Genomic DNA, 25,038 nt, shown 5'->3' with positions numbered 1-25,038 from the left:
GCTCAGCAGGGAGCCTGCTTCCTCCTCTCTCTCTGCCTGCCTCTCTGCCTGCTTGTGATTTCTCTCTGTCAAATAAATAAATAAAATCTTTAAAAAAAAAAAAAAGAAATAAGGAAATGAGAAAAAATAAAAGTATTTAACTAGCAGGTTCAAGGGGCCAGTATATTTGACAGGTTGCTCATTTTCAGGTGCTTTTTCTTTTCTTTCCTTTTTTTAAAAGTAATAAGAGGTTTCTTTTCTTTTACAAAAAATTTTTTGTCTAACATGCAAATAATAATTTTAACCAGTAGGTTGAATTATTTTATTTTTTTGACGCAGAGAGAGAGAGATCACAAGTAGGCAGAGAGGCAGGTAGAGAGAGAGAGGAGGAAGCAGGCTCCCTCTGAGCAGAAAGCCTGATGCGGGCCTCCATCCCAGGACCCTGAGATCATAACCTGAGCCAAAGGCAGAGGCTTAACCCACTGAGCCACCCAGGCTCCTCAGGTTGAATTTTTTTTAAATTAAGCCAGTAGGAAGGATTGTACAGTTTCTTCACATTTCCAATTTACCAAGACACTTTTAATGCAGAAACATCCACTTCCTTTTTCTCCAGGGAAACCTGGGGTTTCACAGAGTTTAGCTGATTTGAGTTAATCATTTTTTGGTATGTCAGATACTGACAATCAAATACGAGACAAAACACATTCTGGAGCCTCAGTTTTAATGAATATTAGTACACTCGATGGAGTACGTCTCCTGCATCACCCCCTAGGTCCACAGAACTAAGGTGGGGGCAGGAGAGCCTTCATGGTATCTGACACCTGTAAGCTCTGGCTCTGAGTTACTGCCCTAGTCTTCATTTCCTACCTGTGTCTGGCCTTTTGTTTTCAGCTGCAGGAGTTTCTACAGTCCTGGAAGTCAGTGCCGCAGCACCTTGCCACCCAGAGGCTCGGTGCTGGCCTCCCTTCCTCCTGCTCACCTTCTTAGCTGGCCAGCCCTGTGTCCATAGGGAGCCCCAAACTCCCCTAACTGTGCCCTCCGGGCAGCTGCATACCTTCCTGGCCAGCCAAGGGCTGGGCCATAGTGAGGGGCTTCTGAGACCAGAATCATGTTTGGCTTCCTGGAACCCCTCTTTGTCATACTGTGGTCCTATCTGGGACGTCCCAGTGCTGGGGCAGGGAGTCAGCCCCAGGGGATGGGAGTTACCGCTGCTGCACTGAGAGCAGAGTCCATAGGACTAAGCATAAGGCTGGTTCCCATAAAGTAGAAAGGTGGTAGAAGAGCGACATTCATCACCTTTTCTTTATAAAATGGGGGAAAACACTAGATCTAGAAATGATTTCTTATTCATCTTTCCATCTCTAATAATAAGAAGAAGAAGTTGAAATTTATTGAGCAATTACTACGTGCCAGATGTGGTTCTAAGCACTTTTCATATCTTAACTCATTTAATTCTCAAGTATCCTTAAGGACAGTGATGCTCAGATAGGTCTTGTGGTTCCTAAGAGGTGGAACTAGGGTCAGACACTGGCCAATAGGTCCCAGAGTTTGTTCTCTTAACACTGCCCTGAGCTGCTCGGTGCCAGCACGGTGCCTGTCTCTTATAGCTGTTCACTACATTTTCATTGGCTGGCTCAAGAAAGGAGCATTTTGAATGATCATCTGAATACTTCCCTTGAAGTGAGAATTGAGTTTTTACTCTTTTCAGACTTGTAGTATACCCATCCATTGACTTATATCTGCTGGGATAAAATAAAAGGTCATAAAAGGACCCCCCCTCTAGAAGTATATTGCTAGGGAATTAAGTATAGACAAAGATAGGCTTTCAAAGCCCTAGGTAAAAGTAGATTTTTCCATAAAGAGTGCTGACAGAACTGGCTAGCCATTACAGACATGCACACACATAAAACCAAAACTTCATTTTTTTTTTGTATTTTTTATTCTTAACATTAAAAGGGAATTCCAAGTGGATGAAAGATAATATATGAGACCATAGGTGTGTTGAGAGGATAGATGAGCAAATTTGTATTTCTAAACTTAGAGTAGAAATGTCTTCCTGAGTACAAAACAAAATCCAGACACAATAAAAAAAAAAGATTGGCAAGATTAGAGTGTTTTAAAAACACCACTGATAACCAAAAACCATGGGCAAAAAATTTCAAAGAACAAACGAAAAATTGAGAATAAAAGCTATTGCCATGAAAGACCATTGCCATGAAAGACCAAAGATTTGTTTATCTTTAACATACAAAGAGCTCTTACAAATCAACAAGATGAACACCCAAGGTTAAAAATAGGCAGAGAATATAAAAAGGCATTTCACCAAATGAACAAATGGCCAGTAAATGAAAAGGTGCTCATTTATGTTCATAACTAAAGAATTTTTTTTTTTTTTTTTTTTTAAGTAGGCTCTATGCCCCACATGGGGCTCAAACTCACCATCCCAGGATCAAGAGTTACATGCTATACGGACTGAGCCAGCTGTGTGCCCCAAGAGATGTATTTTAAAATATCGTTACTGATGGGATTGCCAAACATCAAAAAGTTTTATTTTGGTGTTACTGTGTGAGAAAACAGTTCTCATACTAGTAGTAAGTAGTAGTTCTCACTAGTAGTGAGAGGGTAAATTATTGGAAGTGCTTTGAAAGCCAATTGAGTAAGATCTATCAATTTTTTAGTTGGTTTGGATTTATGAACGAGTTGCAAACATAGTGCAGAAGGTTCCTATATGTCCTTCACTCACAGTTCTCTTGTTTAGTTGTCCAAAACGCTTTTAGAGCATTTGGGGTTTCAGAGTTGTGTGTAAGGGCTCGCACACCTGGATAGAAGCTTGCAAACACAGGTGTGGATGTCAAGGGTGTTCGTGGCAGCGTGGTTGCAAATAAGCCCAATTGCCCTCTGTAGGAGGCTGGTTACATAAATGCTGGTACACAGTGGAGCCCCCTCCAGAACTTCCGAGAGAAAAGAACAAGCTATAATTTGCTACGAGAAAAAGTGTGATAAGAAGTATGATTAAGTGACTCCTGACATTTACAAAACAGTGTGAATGTTCTTTTTTGGATTTAAAAACATGTATGTTGATGCTTGTATAAGCATCAAGAAACATCTAGAAGACTCGCTGCATATTAGAATCACCTGGGGACACTGAGAACTACCAACACCTGGTCCTTTTCTACAGCCATTGAATTGGAAGTGGAGGAGTGGGGCCCACGCCCCCATCGCAGGTGATGCTGGGGTCCTGGGTGGTCCCAGGTGATGCTGGGGTCCTGTGAGGGTCGAGAGCCACTGGAATAGGAGGATGCCACCGTTAGGGAGACTTCAAATTTCACACTTTACTGTGCAGCTTTTCTCCCCAGTTGTGTTTGTAGTTTTATATATACTTTTTGAAGTATGAAAAGAGTAAAAAAGACTGTTTTGTGATGAAAATCAGATATAAGGCAGTGGAGACATATATACAGGACATGTATCCGCAGATATACAAAATTTTCTAGAAGTTTAGTATTTCTGAGCATTACTCTCCTTTAATATGTATGGGGCTTGCTGATTTCCACTGATAATGGATTTTTAAATTTTTTCCCCTCTCTCACCCTGAAAGGCCAGGGGCTGGTGAGGGAAGCTGAGGTCAGCTCTGTGCTTCGGAATTCTTTTTTTTTTTTTTTTAAAGATATTATTTATTTCAATCTCAAGTAGGTGGAGAGGCAGGCAGAGAGAGAGAGAGAGAGGAGGAAGCAGACTCCCTACTGAGCAGAGAGCCCGATGCGGGGCTCAATCCCAGGACCCCGAGATCATGACCTGAGCCGAAGGCAGAGGTTTAACCCACTGAGCCATCCAGGTGCCCCTGTGCTTCGGAATTCTGATGGTCCTTTATTTCAGGTGACTCCAGGCAGCGCTCATTTACCCCATTTAGACGTCCACACTAGTACCTGATTATTATGGAAGCGGTCTCCCAGGGACGTGCCTAACCAGGAACACCTGAGGGGGAAAACTGGTCCTGTGGACTCTGCTCTGTTTCTGCTCGAATGAACTTTAACCTGGAGGTTGAGTCCCTGGGAGGTCTTTCCTCCACTGTGGGCCACATCTGGCATAAAAAAGGCCCTGTTCACAGAGATGCCCTTTATGGTGCCTGCCACGTTCCTCTGATAAGGCCTGTTTTATCCGCCTCGTGGGAAGGTCAGCTTTCCTTGCGCTTGGTTCTGGGGCTGGTATCCAGGCACACCTGGTCTTGGGTTGAAGTCCATGAGCAAACTTGGTCACCTACCTTTTGAAGCTGTGTCTGGCTTTCTCTGCAGAGGTAATGCTCTCTGCAGCTCTCTAGCTAACGTGGATGGCCTCTACGGGGAGAGCAGCAAGCGTTGAGAGGAAGCCTGGGCCGGCACTGCCCGCCTGCCAGCAACACCCTGTATGTGTGTGTGAGTGGGTGGTCCACGCTGGCTGTGACTTCCTCAGTGGGCATCCACACTCCTCCGGGGTGCTTTCTGGCTTTGCACAACAAACCTTTATTTGGGTGTCCTTAGTAATTCTCTCCAAGGTGAAAAGCCCTCCTTTGTTAGGACTTGAATCAAAAAGGCCTCTTTGGGGAGCAGTGAGAAATGGGTTTTTTCCCCCTAAAGTGATGTGGAAGCATTTAACATTTGCTGTTGCTGTTCACAGAGTTGATTCCTTCTTAACCTGTCCTGGAGGCGGGGAGAAGGGGGTGGGGAGGATGGGGAAGGCACTTAACACCATTTTACAGAAGAGGAAACTGATGTGCAGGAGACATTCCCTGCAGGCGGTGGGTTCCCAGGGCCGTGCTCCCTCCTAGCAGCCTGTCCTGGGGGGCCGGCCTGCTGGTGGTCTTCTCTTTCCCACAGGTTCACGTTTGGAGGCACAGACGCCTTCCTGCTGGTGGTGGGGATGGACACGGTCTGCTCCCAGGGCGGTACTGCGAGCACAAAGGCTTCTTTGCTGTTTTGTTTGGCAGATTCGCCCCAGCCTTTGAGATGATGGGACTGGGCAACGGGCGCCGGAGCATGAAGTCGCCGCCCCTTGTGCTGGCTGCCCTGGTGGCCTGCATCATTGTCCTGGGCTTCAACTACTGGATCGCCAGCTCCCGGAGCGTCGATCTCCAGGTGCCTGGCTCATCTGGGTGCATGAGCGTCTCCCCATGTTTCGGGTGGCTGGTGGTGGAGTCCCAGGGCCCTGGTGTCCACCGCTCCCTAAGGCATCCCGCTCAGCGGCTTGTGCACTCTGTAATTCGAGGTTGGGGCTCCCCACGTCCCCACACACCGCCCAGGCCAGACTCTCCACATCCACTCTGCACTTGGGTAGGAGAGAACCTCTCTGTGACTTAGGATGGCTCCCAGAACGCCCCTCTCTGCTTGGCCTGTGAGTGAAGGGTTTTTCATGGATCCCCTGGGGCTGGTTCTGGGAAGGCCACTTGCTTCGTCACCGCAACAGCCGTTGGGTCCTCCAGTCCACACCAGATCTCAGAGTGGTGTTGGAAGTGCATTTGGGTAACAACGGGTGTGGGAAGTGTGTTTCTATAGGTGCCAGTTGTTCAAGTCCTCACTCAAGGACGGTAATTTTAGCTTCCCCATTTATGGTTGTGTGTTGTGGGTCAGACAGTGCTGAGCTGAGACGGGGACTCTCCTTGACCAGACTTCAGTCCGGCATCTCTGACCCTCTTCTCTAGGCCTCGTCTTGGCTCCCCCCGCCATCCCGCCATCTCGCCTTTAGCCTGCCCAGCCCACTTAGCAAAGAATTCTGGCTAAGTCCTCTCCAACCCCCCAATATCTGATCAGGCACCTCCTCCCTCTTGCTGATGTCTGAGCCCTTTGCCTGCTTTTAGCAAGAAATCTCCCTGCCCTTGAGGTCCCCTCTTGACACTTTCCCCCCACTGGCCCCTCACTCTGCTGTTGGCTGCAAACCCTTAGCTGCCTCAGCTGGGTTCAGAGTGGAGCCGGTTCTCTCCCCTCCTGAACAGACTCCTGTTGCGGGAGCCTTGAAGGAAGTTTTCCTTCCCGTTTTCACAAGTGTCCGAGTGATTTTTTCTTTAACAGGGCGTTATATACACGCTCTGCTCTAGGACACGAAACAAACTCTGTGAGCTTGGGACTTCATCTCTCCCCTTCCCAGGCACGCAGATCCTGACGCAGACAGGGGCAGTACACCAGGAGCGGGGATTCCAACCCAGCCTTTCCTCTTCCCCAGAGCTGGGGCTCTCAGCCCTGAAAGCCTGCCCCTGTCCCAGCCAACCCAAGGCGGCCGCGCTTTCCTGGGAGCTTCCGCGGGAGCTGGTCTCTGGGCAGACGTGGGCTTGGGGTCCCGAGTTAGAGAACTGAATCTGTTCTGAGAGGTTTTGTCTGCCGAAGGGTTGAGTGCTCTGTCAGCGGGAGGGCAACGGAACTAAATATTTGAGCACCTGGGGAAGTGGGAGGCACTTCATGGATTTCCCTCCTTCAGGCCTCAGACTCTCCGGGAGGGACGTGGTGGGATTTCTTGGGAGATAAGCTGGGGTGCCCAAGAAGCCCAGAGAAGTGACTTCCTCTATTTGTAATATGGTTTTTCTGGGAAAAATTATAGCTTCTGTACAGTTGATTTCCAAGATTGCTCTTACCAGAACCCCCTCAGGCACATTTTTGGGGGGAAGAATTTATTCTCCAGGAGCAGAGTTGGCAGAAATTCCATCTGGGCTTTGCAGGACATGCAGAGAACATGTCTGCCCCAGGCTGCTGCCTGGTTAGGAAGGAGGAGTGGAATGGGAGCTGGGGAGTGTGGCGCTGGGGAGGGGACCCAGGAGGGCCCGGCAGCACTGCCTACGGGGCCTGGGAGCACACCTCCAGCAAAGGGCTTGCTGCTGGCTTCTCAGAGGGAGCTCCTTCCAGCGGCCAGGTCTGCAGGGACAGCTTGCGGTTTCCCCTCATGTTCTGTGCTGTCCTCCTAGACCCGGATCCTGGAGCTGGAGGGCCGGGTTCGCAGGGCCGCTGCGGAGAGAGGCGCAGTGGAGCTGAAGAAGAACGAGTTCCAGGGAGAGCTGGAAAAGCAGCGGGAACAGCTCGACCGGATCCAGTCCAGCCACGACTCGCAGCTGGAGAGCGTCAACAAGATCTACCAGGACGAAAAGGCAAGACCTGCTCTGTTCCCCCCTTAGTTCTGTTCCAGATGCCAGTTGGGACACCGCTGAGTTCTTCGGCTGGGAGGAGGAGCGGTGGGGAGGGCGTTCATGTGATGAGGGGGAGCAGGTCACATGTCAGCGGTTCCCCGAGTTGTTCTTTGCATCCCTGTCTTCTTTAGGCCTGCACGTTTGTCCCTCTTCATCCCCTTCCCCTGCATTACCCGACCCCCAGCCCTTCCCCTCCGGCCACCACTGGATTGCTCTTCATCTGTGAGCCTTTCCACATGTATGTGAAATCCTATGGCGTGTTTGCCCTTCTCAGATTTATTTCACTTAGTGTAATGCTCTCCAAGTCCATCTGTGTTGTCACAAATGGCAAGACTTCCTGCTTTTTTGTGACTGTGTAGTACTCCTGTGTGTGTGTGTGTGTGTGCTTGTGTGCTTTTACACTTTATCTGTTCATCTGTCGATGGACACTTGGGCAGCTCCCCTCCCTTGGCTGTTGTGAATAACGCTGCAGGGCATGTGGGGTACATGTATCCATTCAGAGTAGTGTTTCTGTTCAGGTGGATACCCAGAAGTGGAATTGCTGGATCATACGGTCGTTCCACTTTTACTTTTTTGAGGAAGCTCCATCCCACTTTCCATCGCGGCTGCACCCGCACGCCTTCCCACCTGCTGCGCACGAGGGCTCCCGTCTGTGCACATCCTCAGCAGCACCTTCAGTTCTCGTCTCTTTGATCTTAGCCATTCTGACGCGTGGAAGGTGATCACTTGCGTGGTTTTGATTTAGAGAAATGCTCTCTTCATTTGCGGGGTACTGTGCCGTGTTCACACATGTGTAGTTCTTCTCTGAAAATGGCTCCCATTTTATAGTGAAGTGCTTTTTAATGTCCCCTAATTGCGGGTGACACTATTTATACTCCTTCCATCCCCCTTAACTGACTGCAGTAGGATGTAGACATGGCTCACAGTGTGTCATAGACCGATCCCTTTCAAGCTTGTTTCTGGGGGAAAGTAGAGTTTATTCTCCAGGAGCAAAGTCGGCAGGATTTTAGTCTGGGCTTTGTAGGACATGCAGAGACCATGTCTGGCTGCTGGCCGCTGCCTGGTTACTGGGGAGTGTGCGGCTGGGGTAGGGGATCCCAGGAGGGAGGGCCTCTGCTGAGATGGGCTCCCCTGCTGGGCCGGGGGTGGGTGGGAGGGGCTGGTGTCGGGGCTGGTTGAGTGCCCAGCTGTGGTCTAGAAGCTGTTGTCCCATCCGCAGGGAGGGAGGAAAATAGGGAGGGTGTTTCCTGTGACTGTCTGCCTGCCGCCACACCCCTGTACATCCATGTGTCAGTGCCTGAAAGTTCTACTCTCTTAAGAAGAATTGTCATTTACTCTGAGCTTCTGGCTTTTTTCGGTTTTTACTTTAAATTTTTTCCTTTTTGAAATGGTAGCGATAGAAGATAGTATGGCTGTGTGGCTGTGTGAGGTGTTGGCTTGTCGCTCGTAAGTATCTTTTCTCGTAACTGCCGTCAGTCTACCAAATGCTTCCGAAATTCCACTGCCCTGCGAAATCCCAAATTTGGGGAGTGATAATCTCTCATTTGTTCTCCTCCAAGCCGGGATTTCGGTGTGTTGCATGAAAGTGCGGGTGCATAGTTTGGGTGGGGAGAAGGAAAAGAGGCTGCAGGTGAATTTCAGCTCGTGGGCATTCGGCTTTGGTGGCGTTTGCACTACTTTGGCTCCAGACCCTTGTGAAATGGGCTGCAAACAACCGTGCTTCCGTATTGGGTGGGCAGACCCCTCAGAGCACGCTGAGCACAGAAGTGTTTGTCCAAGAGAATTCCTGGTAATGCAGTCCGTGGAGCATTGTCCCACAGGCAGGTCCTCAAGATAGAGATGCTGGTTCATTTGAGTATAATCTGACGTGGAGATAAGAGCACAAACTTGGGATTCTTTGAAATATGATTGAGGAGCTATTTTCTGAACACCTTTCTCTATAGAGGAAGAGACGAGTGGGAACATCTTCCAGCCAGAAATGAGGTGACTGTTTCACCTTGGTTCTTTTTTTTTTTTTTTTTTTTTTTAAAGATTTTATTTATGTATTTGACAGACAGAGATCACAAGCAGGCAGAGAGAGAGGGAGGAGGAAGCAGGCTCCCCGCCAAGCAGAGAGCCGATGCGGGGCTCGATCCCAGGACCCTGGGATCATGACCTGAGCCAAAGGCGGAGGCTTTAACCCACTGAGCCACCCAGGCGCCCCTTTACCTTGGTTCTTAATGCTTCAGCTTTATGGATTCTTTTTAAAAGGGGGCTTAGCTCTCCCACCCCCTCCACTCCAAGCTGCTTGGGAATGGGGTGGGGAAGGCTATTGTATTTGTAATAAGCAGCTTACATATTGGAAATTCGGAAGTCCCAGTCAAGAGGGTGAAATACGTATTTGAAAGCGGGACTGAGAGCCACTGGGGAAGAACGTTTTTAACCTTTAAAATATGTGATAGAAAGTTCTTCTAATTTGAGGGTGGGGGCTAGTCCCTTAGCTCCAGGAGGAGTTTAGCTGTAGCTTGGTGTGGTGGTAAAACGCATAGGCTGTCCATTCAGGCAGACCTGGGTTCAAATCCTGTTTTCCTCAGCTCTATGATTTTAGGCAAGTCACTTAAATTCTCTGGGTCTGTTTTCTTAGCTCTCGAGTGAGAAGAGCAACAGAATCCCCCTCACAGCCACACTTGTGAGGATTCGGTGAGATAATATTTACAGAGGGCTTGACACAATGCTTGACGTGGACCAGCAGCTCAAAAACTGGGAGCTGGTGTTATTACAGCTAGTCCCAGTAATTGTAGTAACAGCAGTGGCATCAAGATAGAGATAGTCGTAAACCACAGCATCAGAAGTGATAACACTATTTTTGGGGTGGGGGGAAGGTGGACCTTTTTTTTTTTTTTTTTACTTCCAAATTGATACCATGGAACAAAATTGCCCTACTTTTAGGAAAGGATTAAAAGATGCTGGGGTGGCCGTTAGAACCAGTGTTGCTGATTCTAATGTAGCTCAGTGTTGCTGAGTGTTCCTGCTTACCACAGGAAAGGTAACAGTGACCGCCTCCCCAGCATGACAGGAGCTCCCGGTCGGGAGCCTCTGTACCGCCACCGCCAGACGCCAGACTAAGCTTTCCCCAGGGATCGTGTCCTGGATTTGTCTCAGCAGCCTCATGAGACTGGTGCTTCGGCTCAGAGAGTTTGTAAACCTTCCCCCAGGTGGAGGCCTAGACCCCCGAGAGCCCACACAGGGGAGCCTCCCTCTGCTCTGTGCAGACATAGGGCCATGGTGGGAGGAGGGTTGTCCTCCAGAATTCTCCATCCCTAAATAACACAAGGGGTGTGAGTGGGGCCACAGGGAACCAGGCTGGCCCAAGTCCATAGTTGTTGAAGTTAGGTGATGGGCTCCTATATTTATCTCCATGCTTCAAAAGAACACGGTAGTCCAGCTCCTTCTCTTTTGGCCCCATTTCCAAATTCTCAGGCATTAAAATACCAGATTCTCTGTGGCCAGGCAGTTCTGGAGAAGTAGGGCTGGTCTGTCACACCAGTACCTTCTCCCCCCCCCCTTTTTTTTTCTTTTTTTCCCCCACTTGGGAGGTCAGCACATGTGTGAATCGGAATGAGGCTCTTTTTCAGAATGTTAAAGAATCATCTGGTGGTGGAATAGAGCTTCTCAGCCATGGGAGGACTTTGGGGAGGTCGGCATCTTGGGTGGGGGTGATTTGCAAATGTCACGTGCCCTAGACATTTCTGACCTCCTGGAACCTTCCCCTGCCTTGGGTGGGCACTGTTGCCCTGGGGGGTGTTGTAGTCATCACGTGGGAGGGTGGACCGAAGCCCGAAGGCCAAACCCACCAGGGATGATGGGGTCATGAATGGAATGCTTCGGGTCAGCACTGTGTGGTAGAATTCCCCAGGAGGAGGGAAGTGTCCTGTTTGTGCTCTGCTGTGCAGTGTCCCGGCTACGTATTGTTATTGAACACTGGCAATGTAGCTGGTGGGTCCGAGGAACTGAATTGTGAATTTTACTCAGTTTTAAATATAAGTGGCCAAATCTCGAACAGCACGGGTTTGAATGATAGAGGCTGAACTCTGGTGGAAAGGCTGAGTGTCCTGTTCTGTGGGAGAAGCCACGGGCCGAGTCCGGGTTTCCTTTGCTTCTAGGCTCTTTCCCCTTTCACTCTTCGATTCCGAATTGGGCCATGGATGACGAGGACACCTTGTGGTGAGGCAGCTGTGCTCCCTGTGGAAGCCTCTGCTGCTAGGCAGTGATCAGTGGTGCAGAATTCTCCGTTCAGCTTATCCTGTTGGCCCTTAAGAACTTGGTTGTTTATTTGAGAGAAACCCGGCCTCGCCAGGCAGCACACCACGGTCGCCCAGGAGCTTCTGCAAACACGTACAGATTTTAAAAATACGCTGGGTCTGACTCTACAGGTGCTGGGCCTGGGAGAATATTGAATTTTGCTGAAAGATGGTACACACACGTGTGGGTGCATGGTTTTCTCCAAATGCTCAGATCCCAGAGAAGCGGGGGTGTGGGGGGGTTCATCTGGAGACCGATGGGGGAGCTACTGGGCATTTTGCAGTATCGCACTCTTAAAAATAAAATTGCCATATCAGGGTTTTCATTTTTGGGTTTTTTTTTTTTTTTTCCCTTTCTCAATGAAATGACTTTAAAATGGAGGGCATTATGATGAAGTGAGAGAATTCTTTAAAAATAATCTGGCAGTGTCGTTACAAAGTAACAGATGTGGATACTGTTTTTTTCTAAGGTATTTCTGATATCTTTACCCGCATTACTAGAATCCTTGACAGTTTTTAGAAGATGGGCCAAGTTGCAAACTTCCTGCTCACTTTTTTTCCCCAAGATTGCCAGCTCCCTCAGCCTTGGGATATGGGTGTGTCTGCAGGTCCTCGGTCCTGAGACCAGCCTCTCAGGCGCCCCTTCGAGGTCACCTGGAACGGGTGGGCAAGTGTGAGACACCAGGTGAGCTCCAGACAGCCTCGCTGTGGTGCTGGAATGAGCTCTGGAGCAGGGTTTGTAGGAAGGAACAGGGCATGAAGAGAAGTCAGAGGGATAATAAGCTGATACCTGTGTGTCCCTCCCCCAGAAATTATGTAAAACAAAACCATTATCAAGTTGAGGTCCTCTGTGTTCTCCTCTGCCCCTTCCTTCTTTCCTTTCTGCCCAAATATCGCCACCATGATAAATTTCTTTTTAAATTGTAATTCCAGTGTAGTTAACATAGTGTTATGTTAGTTTCTGGTGTACAATATAGTGTTTCAACACTTCCACAAAACACCTCATGCTCCTCATGACAAGTGCCCTCCCTAACCACCGTCACCTGTTTCACCCCCTACTATTTTGAATTCTAGTGGTTATAGTTTATATTTCTTAACTTCTGCAGATGTCCAGTGGCCAGAGCATTGACCATCAGATTCTGTCTCAATAATGTGAATCAAATCCTACTGCTTTTTTTTTATCTTAACCAAAGCCTCTGATTTTCTTCTTTTAAAGATTTTATTTATTTATTTAACAGAGAGAGACACAGTGAGAGGGGGAAACACAAGCAGGGGTAGTAGGAGAGGGAGAAGCAGGCTCCCACTGAGCAGGAAACCCAACACTGGGCTCAATCCCAGGATCCTGGGACCATGACCTGAGCCAAAGGCAGATACTTAACGACTGAACCACGCAGGTGCCCCCAAAGCCTCTGAGTTTTTGATCATAAACACTTCAGATGAGACTTCAGCTGATTCTTGAAGATGGACCTTTTTGTTTTCATTTCCCCCCTTTTTTTAAAAGATTTTATTTGAGAGAGACAGAGCGAGCAAGCGCACAAGCAGGGGGAGGGGCAAAGGGAGAGGGAGAAGCAGTCTCCCTGGTGAGGTTGCTGGGATCCTGACCTGCGCCAAAGGCAGACACTTAATGGACCGAGGCACCCAGGCGCCCCTTTGTCTCCCTTCTTCCCTGCCTCCTGGTGTTCTGCAGAAGGGGATGTGGTGAAGATTTGCATGAATGCGGGTAGACAGGTTCATGCATACTTCTAGAACTTGTAGAACTTGGTGGGAGCACAGGTGTGGTCGCTTCTTGAGCTGTAGATGACAGGGGGGTTTCAGTTTTTTGAAAGCAGCAGAAGTGACTGTGTAAGGCAGCCTTAAGTAACTTTCAAAAAAGTTGTCTTATAAATTATTGAAATACTATCACTGTTCTAAAAATACAAAGAAGTTAAAATCCCATGTAATTCCATCACTCTGAGATTAGCCACTGAGAACCCCTCATGCCCTTTTTATTTATTTATTTATTTATTTATTTATTTTTTTCCCCCTCATGCCTTTTTTAAAACGTGCAGATTACATCTAAGCTTTTATAAATGATTGTTATACTCGAGCTTTTATAAACGTAGGTATGCTGTGAAGATGGTGGAACATAAGGGAGGTTCTTGAAATGAGAAACACGTTCGAACACATCTGGTATTTGCACATTATTAAAAAGCCCAGAAACTTTCAACTTATGGGCATGGAGGTGACCATTTCCAGCAAGAATATTTTTTTAAGATTTTATTTATTTGACAGATCACAAGTAGGCAGAGAGGCAGGCAGAGAGAGAAGGGGAAGCAGACTTCCTGCTGAGCAGAGAGCCCAATGTGGGGCTCGATCCCAGGTCTCTGAGATCATGACCTGAGCTGAAGGCAAAGGCTTAACCCACTGAGCTACCCAGGTGCCCCCAGCAAGAATATTCTTCATGAATGTTTGCTTTTGTAGCATTTTATAGCATTTGCATTTGTAGTCTACCTTGATCCCTAATTGGCACAGGTGACTGTTTTGAGTCTGAAGAGACACACGTCATTCAGGTGAACAGTGTGTGTGGTGTTCTGCTTATCTATTTTTGTATCACAAATTACCCCGGAACGTAGTGGTTTAAAGCCATGCTGGCATTTATTTTGCTCATGTATATCTGCAGTTGGGAGGGCTCAGGGGAAACTTGTCTCTGTTCCACGGTTCGCTGTCTGGGTGACCAAAAGGCTCAGAATGGCCTGAAACTTCCCTCACTTGTGTGTCTGGTGTTGGTGACCTAAGACCATGGTGGGGTCAGGGCTACAACACTTCTGTGTGGCTTTTGAGTGGCTGCTAGGCCTCCTTGAAGCTTGGAGGCCAGGCTCCTAGAGAGAGCCTGCCGAAAGCTGTCCCCTTTTATATTCATTTTCCAGAGTGGCCATGTAACAAGGTCCCATAAACCGGGTGGCTTAAAACAACATAAGTGTATTCTTTCTAGGTTCTGGAGGATAGAAGTTCAAAACCAAGGTGTCAGTAGGGCTGTGCTCCCTTGAAGGCTTTAGGGGAAGATCCTTCCTTCACCAGTTCTGGTCCCCGGTGTCTGCCTACAGCCTTTGGTCGTAGATGTGTCCCTCCAGCCCCTGCTTCCGTCCTCCCCTGGCCGTCCCCCGCCCTGTCTCTGTACTTTCACCTCTTCCCTTTAGTCCTGCTGAGTCTGGCCCTGCTCTCATGACTCCGTTTTACCTTCATTCTATTCGCTTAGACTCTGTCTCTAAATAAGGGGATTCTTTGGTTCTGGGTTGACATGAATTTTGGGGGTACGTGGTCCAACCCATGAGGCCTTTTACTGAGTGCTTCAGAAATCAGCAGGGTCACTTCTTCAACATTCGTAGGCCACTAAGGCCAGCCCAGTTTGGAAAGGGTGGGAACCAGGCTCCACCTGTGGGAGCGGCACCTGAGGCCTTGGAGTCATGTGTTTTTTTTTTTTTTTTTTTTTTTTTAAAGATTTTATTTATGTATTTGACAGAGATCACAAGTAGACAGGCAAGCAGAGAGAGAGGAGGAAGCAGATCATGACCCCAGCCGAAGGCAGTGGCTCAACCCACTGAGCCACCCAGGTGCCCCTGGAGTCATGTTTTTAAGCCACAACATTTCCAGTGAAATACCCTTTTTTTTTTTTTTTTTTTTTTTTTTTTTTGAGAGAGAGCGAGCGAGCAGGAGGAGCAGCAGGCAGAGGGAGAAGCAGGCTCCCTAGCAGAGAGCCCACTGTGGGATTTGATCCCAAGACCATGAGATCATGACCTGAGCCAAAGGCAGACCCTCAATCGACTGAACCACCCAGGGGTCCCTCACCTTTTTTTTTTTTTTTAACACTAAATATGTGTTTACATATCAAATAAGATTTTAAAGGCCATAAGTAAAAACAGATCCTCAGATTTTAGTTTTTGCCAAAAGCTAGTGGAGACCCACTTGTAAAGTTCTTCTCTCCTAAATCTGGTGCCGGGTGTGTTAATCCAGTCTTTTATTTTGTTGTCAGAAGGCTGGTGATGATTTCGGGTCTGAAGGCTTACCAAGATCTCCAGTGCCCCCCAAACCCTCACTAGGTGCTGCTCACAGCCAGGAGGTGGCCCTAAAGGCCCGTCAGGGGCAGATTCCCCTTCATCTCTGAAATGCCCAGTGGAGGAGCCTGAGTGACCCCGAGGACTCCGTGGCCCCTCACCCAGGGAACGCCCAGCTTCCTGCTACTGGGCTCGCTTTTTTGGTCTCCAGAGTTAGTGTCTGAAATTGTGTCCTTTTCCTTAGCCATGTTTGTGACCTTCTCCCTGGCTCTTTTCTTGCAGTTTTTCCACCTAGACCTTTGAACTTTTCACTTAGGTGTTAAATCTGTAAATTAACGCTGTAGTAGTGTGAAGGAACAGGTTTGAGGAACGTTTCATTTATAGTGGGGGGCGGGGGAAGCGGCAGGGCCAGCCTGCAGAGCGGGAGGGCATAGCTGTGACACGTTAAGGGTTTCCTGTCCAGAAAGAGAAAAGCTTATCGAGGGGGGAGGCGGAGGGAGGAGCAGCCTGCGGCCCCTTTGTCACTGCCAGTGTGACTGTGCAGCAGTGAGCTTCCTGCCTCCCTGACAGGTGGACCCGAGGGGCGTATGTGGTCTGAAAGCACGTCGCCTTGCCTGGGCTTCAGTGCTGTGAGGGGTGGGTGAGCAGGTCGGGTGGGCCCATCTGGTTTGGCTCCTGGGTTCCCATGCGGGGTTTGAACTCGGGGCTGGGCTGCTCCCCACGACTCTAGCTTCATTTGGTTCCAAGACTGACTTTCTAAAGAGGAAGTGACTAACGTTAAGGACTCTGGTCGTTTCTCCTACCTGAGAGTTTCCAGAGAGCTCTCCCCAGCTCCTGGACCATCCTGGCCGGCAGCCCAGTGTGGTTAGCTCTGAGCAAGGTGCAGACCCACTGGGGTGACTGGCCAGGAGGGGCCCGCGGGGCTGGACGCAGGCTGCGAGCACGTGTGTCTTGTAGGACTTCTACAGCATTCGGAGGGTCCTGGCTGCTTCTCTCTCTGGCAGCTTCTCCTGAGCACCTGAGAAAGTGGTGACGTTTTTCTGAGGAGGTGATTTTCTCAGGGGAACCAGAGCAGACTTGTGCAGATACAAAGTTTCTTTTATTTTTACTACCTTTTATCACTGTGTTTTACTGAAGACCAAAGGGTTTCTAGAAGTGCTTTTCTGTTTTTAATCTGTACTGATTTTCTGTATCTTACTTCTGTCCATTCAGAATTTATTCTGTGGGGTGCTGGGCAGGGGCCAGGGATGCAGCGGGCTTTGTGGGTGTCCTGGCTTTGCCGGTTGTCCAAGATGTGCCGGTGTCCAGGCTGTGTCTGATTTGTGAGCTGTGTGGGTGTCTGGGCTGTGCCCGTGTCCAAGCTTTGAGCTGTGTGGGTGTCCGAGCTGTGCGGGTGTCCGGGCTGTGCGGGTGTCTGAGCTATGAGCTGTGCAGGTGTCCAGGCTGTGCGGGTGTCTGGGCTCTGTGGGAGCCTGGGCTCTACAGGTGTCCCAGCTATGAGCTGTGTGGGTGTCCAAGCTGTGCTGCGTGTCCGGGCTGTGCTGGGTGTCCGGGCTTTGCTGGGTGTCCGGGCGGTGTGGGAGTCTGGGCTGGGCTGGTGTCTGAGGTGTGTGGGTGTCCAGGCTGTGCGGGTATCCAGGCTATGAGCTGTGCTGGTGTTTGGGCTGTGCGGGTGTCGGGGCTGTACCCCATGTCCGGGCTGTGCAAGTGTCCGGGCTGTGCTGGTGTCTGACCTGTGAGCTGCACAGGTGTTCGGGCTATGCCCATTGCATGGCAGAGGAGAAAGACAGGTTGGTGGGTCTGTCAGGGCCACTTGGGACAGACACCATTCCAGGGTGCTGAGTGCAGGGAAGTAGGTGCCGATAGAGAGGTGGGAAGGGTCTGGAAGAGCACCCCGTCCAGGGGCAGCTCTTGGATGGCAGTTTAGGAGGCCGCTGCAGCCTTAGCCCAGAGCCACAGCACCCTACTTCCGGCTCTGACCTGTAACTCAACGTCCTAACTGCTCTGCCTTTCAGTGTCGGGTGACTGCATCTGATCAGAATTTAAATCCCACAGGGACGGAGTCGGGAAAATGGTCTGAGGAGCCGGAGGAGGCATCCCCAGGCCAGGGGCAGGTGGGCTGTGGAGAGGGCTGCGCAGGGGCAGATGCGAGCACATGGGAGGGGGGTCCCTTCGAAATCTGTGCCCCTGGAAAAAAAGGGGTTTGTTCGATTATAAATTCTCCAGTTTGCTGGCTAGACATGGCCTTCATACAGGTTTGTGATCAAGTCATTCACCTCCCATGTGAGGACTGTTAAGGAGAACCTCAGACTCCCTTTTCCGCACTGTCCCTGCACTGAGCTTTGAGCCTCCATCCCCTCTGTCCCCCCACCTCCACGGGAAGGGGACTGGGGTTAATTCCTCACAGAAGGGGTGCCCCGAAGATGTGGTCTTGCTGCACGGGATTGCTGAAGTTGCCCGGAGGATTGGGGGTTGAGCAGATGCGTTTGCTGTCCTGTGTCCAGTGGGGGGAGAAGCCATCCCCGTGGACATGCCTGCTCTCAGCTCTTGGATCTGGGATGGGTACTCTCCCCAGAAGGAGCAGGTCAGTGCCTCCTTCTGTAGGAGCTGTGGGAGGTGGTCCTGTGGCCAGCTTTTGTCTCATCTGGGGACTCAGAACCCCTTGACCCTCTGTTCATCTCTGAACAATTTTTTTTTTAAAGATTTTATTTATTTATTTGACAGAGAGACACAGCAAGAGTGGGAACACAAGCAAGGGGAGTGGGAGAGGGAGAAGCAGGCTTTCGCTGAGCAGGGTGCCGCATGCGGACCCTGGGATCATGATCTGAGCCAAAGGCAGAAGCTTAACAACTGAGCCACTCAGGCGTCCCTATCTCTGAACTTCTTAACCCCTTGCTGCAGGACGAGTGTTTGCTGTAAAATACATGAGGAACATTTAACCTACCTTTTTTTTTTTTTAAGATTTATTTATTTATTTGACAGAGCAAGTACAAGTAGGCAGAGAGGCAGGCAGAGAGAGAGAGGGGGAAGCGGACTCCCTGCTGAGTCCGATGTGGGGCTCGATCCCAGGACCCTGAGACCATGACCTGAGCTGAAGGCAGAGGCTTAACCCACTAGACCCAGGTACCCCTGGACCTACCTTTTCATTTATTTCCTTTGTGGCTCCACCAGTGGGATTCTGGGATTATTTGCATTCAAGAACAATGAGTGGGCTGCTGTAACCCCATAGGATTCAGTTCTTTAGTCCTGCGTAACCCCCCGCCCTACACACACAACCATCTGCAGAGAGTCAGACTTTGTAGAGCCAAGGCGTTTCTCACAGGTGCGGGTGGGGACATCATTCAGTTCCCCATTTAGAAACAGAAGAACTAATGCTCACAGATGGGGTTCAGCCCAGGGCTCCTGCCCCCGCCCCCCAAGTGAAGTCAGCCTTCGCAGCCCTTTGCACTAGCCCCGCAGGGAGGGGGGCAGTTCCTCTGTTGGTTCCAGAACAAGGGGAGTGTTCCGAGTCACTGCTGCTGTCTCTGCTGCCGTGAGGGGCTTTCTCCCTTTGAACACAGAGAAGATTTCCAGGCCCCTCCCCAAGCCTGTGCGGTGTGCTCTTCTACCTGAGCAACACCTCACAGCAGTGCTGTCCTCCCTGGGCGCTGTTTATCCAGTCTTCACTTGATGGACGTTTGGGTTGTTTCCACCTTTTGGCAGTTCTGAATAATTCTGTGAATGTCTGGGGACAGGCGTTGGATGGACGTATGTTTATGATTCTCTAGGGTATAAACCTGGGAAGAGGAGTAAGGGTCATGTCACAACTGTTTAATTTGGGGGGAAACTGCCGAGCCACTTTCCACAGCAGCTGCGCCATTTCCCATTCTCCTCAGCTGCATCTGAGGGTTCCAGTTTCTCTGCACTTTCTCCACATCCTTGCTCACCCTTACTTTCCTTTTTGCTTTTTATTTTTAACTTGCAGCCGCATCAGTGTGTATGATGTGCTGTCTTCTCATTTGGATTTGTGTTTCTGGGGATGGTGGGCGTCACTCTCATGCTTTTTGGCCATTTGTGTATCATCTTTGGGGAAATGTCTGTTCCAATCCTTCACCCAGTCTGTTTCTTTCCACTTTAATGTGACTACTAGAAATCGTGAGCCTTCTGTACGGGACCGACCTTACCTTTCTCTTGGATAGTGCTGCTCTGGGAGATTCCGAAATTGGTGAGGGGGATGGGGAAGACGAAGGAATGTTGCATATTCTTCCTTCATTCTCTGTGTCATTCACCGGTCACCACTTTGAGATCTTCTCCCCGAGGCACTAACAGCAGTGTCGTTACATAGATCTTCTCCAGGCATAGGGGACAAGGCTTAGGTAGTCTGAGGGGCATGTGAGTCCGGCTTCTGGGAAGGGGGCCTCTGGCCTTCAAAGCAGATTATTTCAATGAGCGAAACAGAGCCATGGAGGGGATCTTTTCTCCTTTATCACGTGATCTGTGTCACCCTTGCAGCAAGCTTTCCAAAAGTTAGGATTTTAAAAAGTTAGTCATTTACATTTTATGGAGCTTTTAGAGAGGTAGAATTTATTGTTGAACTACTGCTTTGAAAAATGTTGAGCTGCTTTTTCTAGGAATCGAATGCAGAAATAGTTTGATCAAATGCACTCGTTTCTCAGACAGTTATAACACATTTGTACGTGGGTGATGGATCCTGAGGTCCTCTGAGTTCAGTTTCCAGTTACGTTCTGGTGTCGTTAGTGCTGCTGAGTGTCCCCGGGGACACTCCACACACATCGGGAAGTGCAGCGTCTCCCAGAGTCACTCTCACCAAAATGTGAGAAATAGGAAGTTGTTTAGAGGAGAATATATATTTCATTTAAAAATAATATTGTTTAGTGCAGATTTTTTTTTTACTGAATCTCCAAAAAGCTAGAAACATTTCCATTGTTTCCTGAAAATGATTTAACAAGATTTTAAATAAATATAAAACTGCATATAAAACATGTTGATGGCATTTTATCATCCTTTTCTCATTTACTTCGGTGCAGACTGTACTTTTCCATGCATAAGTAAGTAGGTGCTGGAAGATAACGAAAATATCTTTTCTTTGGAAGATAAGAGTCGCATGGGAGACAGGCATTTCCTCAGATGCTTCCTCGACCCTCAGGTACAGACTCCAGTGTGGGGTTTTTGGAGTTGGGCCAAGGGGAGTGAGTGGAGAAGGAACAAATGAGAGTGTCCTGGGGGCACCTGGGTAGCTCAGTCGGCTAAGCATCCAGCTCCTGGTTATGACTTGGGTCATGAGATCGAGCCCTGTGTCGGGCTCCATCCTGGACGTGGAATCTGCTTGAGTTTCTCTCTCCGTCTGCTCCTCCCTCTCACCCCACTGCCCCTGCTTATGTGTGCTCTAAAAAAAAAAAAAAAGTATGTGTGCGCGCGCACGCACACACACACACACACACGTATTTATATAGATTTATGTGGAATATATATATTTATATGAACATACACTCGAGTGGAATCAGAGCGTATCCGTCCTCCCGTGACTGGCTTACTTGGCTCTGCAGAGTATGCTCGAGGTTCATGCATGGAACAGTACATGGCACACGTTTTCCTGAAAGGCTGCATGACATCCGCTGACTGTAGCTGCTGCGTTTCCTTCCTCCGGTCACCGGCCGGGAGGATGGTTGCTCCTCACTCAGGGCTGTCCTGAGTAGTGCTACCGCAAACATTCCAGCGCACACATCTCTTCAAGATTCTGCTCTGAGTTCTTGGCGGCTCAGTGGGAGCCACTAGATCCTGTGTGTGTGCTGAACTTGGGCACGCCTCCCTGCGCAGGGCTGTCGGACTCCCTGCTGCGTGCGTCCCCGTCCCCAGGGCTCTCCTGTCTCCCCTGCCCGCTAGGGTATCTGCAGAAGCACCTCTTGATAATCTCTCCCAGCGATGTGATACCATCGTTGTGACTTCCTTCCTGGTGTGCCAGGAAATGTTCCGAGTCCTCTGATCTCCCCAAATAAACATGATTTGTTTGGCCACGTTGCGTTGCCCGGTGCACCCCTGTACTCCAGAAAGCTCTGTCCGGGCCAAGGGAAGGGTCCGGGCTGGACAGAGGTCCGGGAGGAAGCCGGAGGCGCAGACGTGGGAGGTGGCACGGTTGCCATTGTCCACCGTTGGGCAGGAACCAGGCGGAAACGTGTCCCCAAGCTGTGGGCCGCGTGGCCTGGGTGTGTGTTTCGCAGGCTTTGTTGCTCGTGACCTTTCACTGTGTGTACAAAGCCGCACCCGTGTGTGCGCTCTCATACTGAAGATTCCGATCACCTCTCTTTCAGGCTTTTGTTGGCTTTGGCACAGGGTGCAGCCTGCTGGCCTGGTGTCCTAATTCGGCATGCGACGAGCACCAGCTTGCTTTCTGGATCGGGCCTGCCGGCGCTTGGGTTTAGGCTTTGCCTTTTGGCTGTGAAGAAAGTCTCTTAAGCAGTCTGTGCCTCAGTTTCCTGCCCTCTAAAATGGGATAATATGCTGCTCGCCTCAGAACCTGGGGAGAGGAGTGAGCGAGCGGACCGCAGAGCTCAGAAGGGCACCTGGTGACCGTGGCCACAGGTTCACAGGCTGCTCGTGACGCACACGCCACACGCCCTTTCCTCACCTTCCCCTCGGTTTTCTTAGTTCCCTGAGTCCTGTGTTGTCCTTCCTCCTCTGTTTTCAGCCTCCCCAGCTTGCTGTCACTTCACGTGAGCCCCCGTGTCCCCGCTCTCTCCCCCCCCCCCCCCCCCCCCCCCCCCCCCCCCCCCCCCCCCCCCCCCCCCCCCCCCCCCCCCCCCCCCGCCGCCTATGGAAGCTCTTCCTCTTCTCTGTTCCCTCCCCAGGGTGTAGTCACACCCGTGGCTCAGGACGGGATTGCACCCCCAACACTCCCCCCCACCCCCAAGAGGTCCCAAGTTGCTGCTGCAGCTTCCATGGAGGAAACACATCTCAGGGCCAAACAGCCAGAGGCTCCATTTAGCCCTTGCTCGGGTTACAGGTTCTTGTTGGGACAGCAGACCTCTCACCACGGGAGCTCCTTTTCCAGGTCCGTGTGGGTGCAGCACCATCCCATCGGGAGCTCAGCAGGAGAGCTGTGCCCGTCCCTCCCAACAGCTGGTGGGGGACGAGCATCGCTGCTCCCTTTTCCCAATGAGAACATCTTATCCAGGCTCTTCTAAGCTGTTAGGTTGGGGCGCGTTTCATTCTGTGTTTCTCTTTTGCAGGCGGTTTTAGTGCATAATATCACCACAGGTGAGAAGCTCATCAGAACCCTGCAAGGTGAGTTCCAGTCCCCTCCTTTACACCAGATGTTAGGCCTTTTAGGAAAAGCCCGCCTTTCCTCTCATCCTTTTCTAGTGGCTTTTATTCTAATCTAATGATGGGTAGGATCATGAGTAATTGACTAATCTTTACTGGATTCTTTTTGCCAAACAGTTCCTTAAACAGCTTTTTCCTTTTAAAAATGTTAATGAACACATTGTAAGGTATTAGGTACAGAATTCAGATGCTCACTTTTTGGTAGGTTAGGAAGTATACCAGAACAGATCACATATATATGAATGATAGGTGATCTGTATGTGTATCTATATATATAGATATATACATCTGTACACACACACACACACACACACACACACACAAATAAATATAGTATGTGTGGTGTATATAGGATTTTAGGATTTCTTTTAAATGGGTAACCCTGAATTCAGATTTCTTTTATGAAAACTGTAACAATTATCCAGCCCAATTTAATTCCATTTCTTTGCTGCCCTGATCAGTTTGGCAGCCGGGTCTGGTTTCCGTTGGGCCCTAGGAAGCAGCAGTGGCAAGGGCAGTCCTGGGGTGAGCCCCTCTCTGGTTGGCTCCCCCATTGGCTGTGACTGGGCAGCTTGGCAGGCCCTGGGTGGTCCTGGGGCCTGGTGAAAGGAGAGCTGGGTCCCATGGGGCCGACCTTTACCGTGGGTAGGAAGCTCCTATGCCCACCCCTGCCCCAAGCCTCACTTCAGCCTCTGGGCAGGTAGGTCTGTCTAGAGCTGCACTGTCCAGAGTGGTGGCCATGAGCCCTATGGCCAGTGAACCCTGAAGTGTGGCTAGTGGGATGGAATTGGATTTTAAATTTTTGTGTGATTTTCAGTGATTTAAGTTAAAGACTGAAACTCTGAGTCGACTCTGTTACTGGGAGAACTAAGTATTTACAGCTTAATATGTTAGTCTACTTTTTAACTGTGCATGTGATAAAACCTAAATTCAGATGAAGCATTCCCAGTGCAGATTTAATGTCTGGGTTGAGATGTGCTCTAACTGGTACACACCAGATTTCAGAAATGTAGTATGAAAGAGAGAACATAAAATATCTCATTCATAGTTTTTTTGTATTCACTATGTGTTGGCAAGGTAATGTTGCATAGCTGTCGAGTTCAGTCAAATGTGTTATTAAAAGTGATAATGCACAGGTGCCCTTCTGAGCTCTGCAGTCCGCTCGCTCACTCCTCTCCCCAGGTTCTGAGGCGAGCAGCATATTATCCCATTTTAGAGGGCAGGAAACTGAGGCACAGACCGCTTAAGACTGGTTTGGTTCTTAAAAATGTGGTTGCTAGGAAGATTACCTACGTGGCTTGCCTTGTAGTTCTGTTGGACCGTGCTGGTCTAGGGTTCTTGTCCCACAGTGGGTTCTAAGAATACGAGTAGGGGACATTCAGGGTTTTACAAAGTTATGTGGGTCCCTGGACTGCCGGGGGCTTTGCAGAGCTCCCCTTTCTTGTCTGGCCTTTTGAGAACGATCCACGTCGTGGACGTCAGTAGGTTATTCCTTCTGTTGCTGAGCAGTAGTCCCTCGCCCCATACTTGATTTGATTATGGGAATTTTTTTTTAAATGTGCAGTTTATTGAGGTGTAATTTACACCCAGTAAAGTGTACCCTTTGTAGTGCAGAGCTCTGTGTTTGGACAAATGCCCCATCCCCTAGATCAACGCAGCCATGACCAGACCCTGTCTTGCAGGAAGTGCCCCCCAACCCTTTGAGGTCAGTCCCCTGCCTCAGCCTCCAGCCCCTCTGAGTGATTTTACAACCCTCCAGTTTTAAGTCTTGGGGCATCTCCTAGAACTGCTCATGAGATGGAGGCTTGTTACTGTGTCTTTGGCATTTCACTGAATCCTTCACTTTCGTTTCATTTTCCCCCAGGAAGCCCTGTAGGTTTGGAGTCATGGGGACAGACCCCGGGGAAGCGGGTATGTGTCTAGGGCTGTGTCCCAGGCTGGTTGCAGCCTTCCGGCCACTCTGCTGTCCCCTCTGTGGCAGCTCTTCTTTCTCCCCCCGCCCTTGGTCAGCGGCTGCTGTTTTCTGCAAGACTTTTAGGAGCCAAGAGTTCAGGGCAGCAGGGCTGATGAGTCTCCTCAAGGAAAGCATGCTGCTTCCCAGCTGGGGGGTGGGGATTAAATGGGCACAGGCCCGGGGAATGGCTGGTTGCGGTGAGTGACAGGAGGTAAGCAGGGGGGTCAGCCGGCCGGCAGCCTGGGCCCAGAGACGGGGTTCTGCCCTGAGCGGCTGCTTACCTGAGCAGATGTTGAAATCCACGTTTCACAGGCTGAAGGGGAAGTCTTCTGG

General features: G+C 49.7%; 1 protein-coding gene across 2 annotated transcripts in view; it reads left to right on the top strand.

Moving 5' to 3' along the window:
- LOC111153486 (golgi membrane protein 1) overlaps positions 1–25,038 on the top strand; it is a 59,311-nt gene that overhangs the window by 6,105 nt on the left and 28,168 nt on the right. For both annotated transcript variants that reach the window (XM_022512529.1, XM_022512528.1), the window contains exons 2-4: positions 4,940–5,087; positions 6,902–7,081; positions 22,658–22,712. In XM_022512529.1, the coding sequence (XP_022368237.1) occupies positions 4,959–5,087; positions 6,902–7,081; positions 22,658–22,712 (364 nt within the window). In that variant the 5' untranslated portion in view covers positions 4,940–4,958. The remainder of the gene's footprint in view (positions 1–4,939; positions 5,088–6,901; positions 7,082–22,657; positions 22,713–25,038) is intronic.

This window comes from Enhydra lutris, unplaced genomic scaffold (genome assembly GCF_002288905.1).
Source record: "Enhydra lutris kenyoni isolate GAN:26980312 unplaced genomic scaffold, ASM228890v2 scaffoldscaffold33, whole genome shotgun sequence".
Classification (NCBI taxonomy): Eukaryota; Metazoa; Chordata; class Mammalia; order Carnivora; family Mustelidae; genus Enhydra; species Enhydra lutris.
The sequence above is the reverse complement of the archived record's forward strand: the minus strand, read 5'-3'. Positions and strand labels throughout refer to the sequence as shown.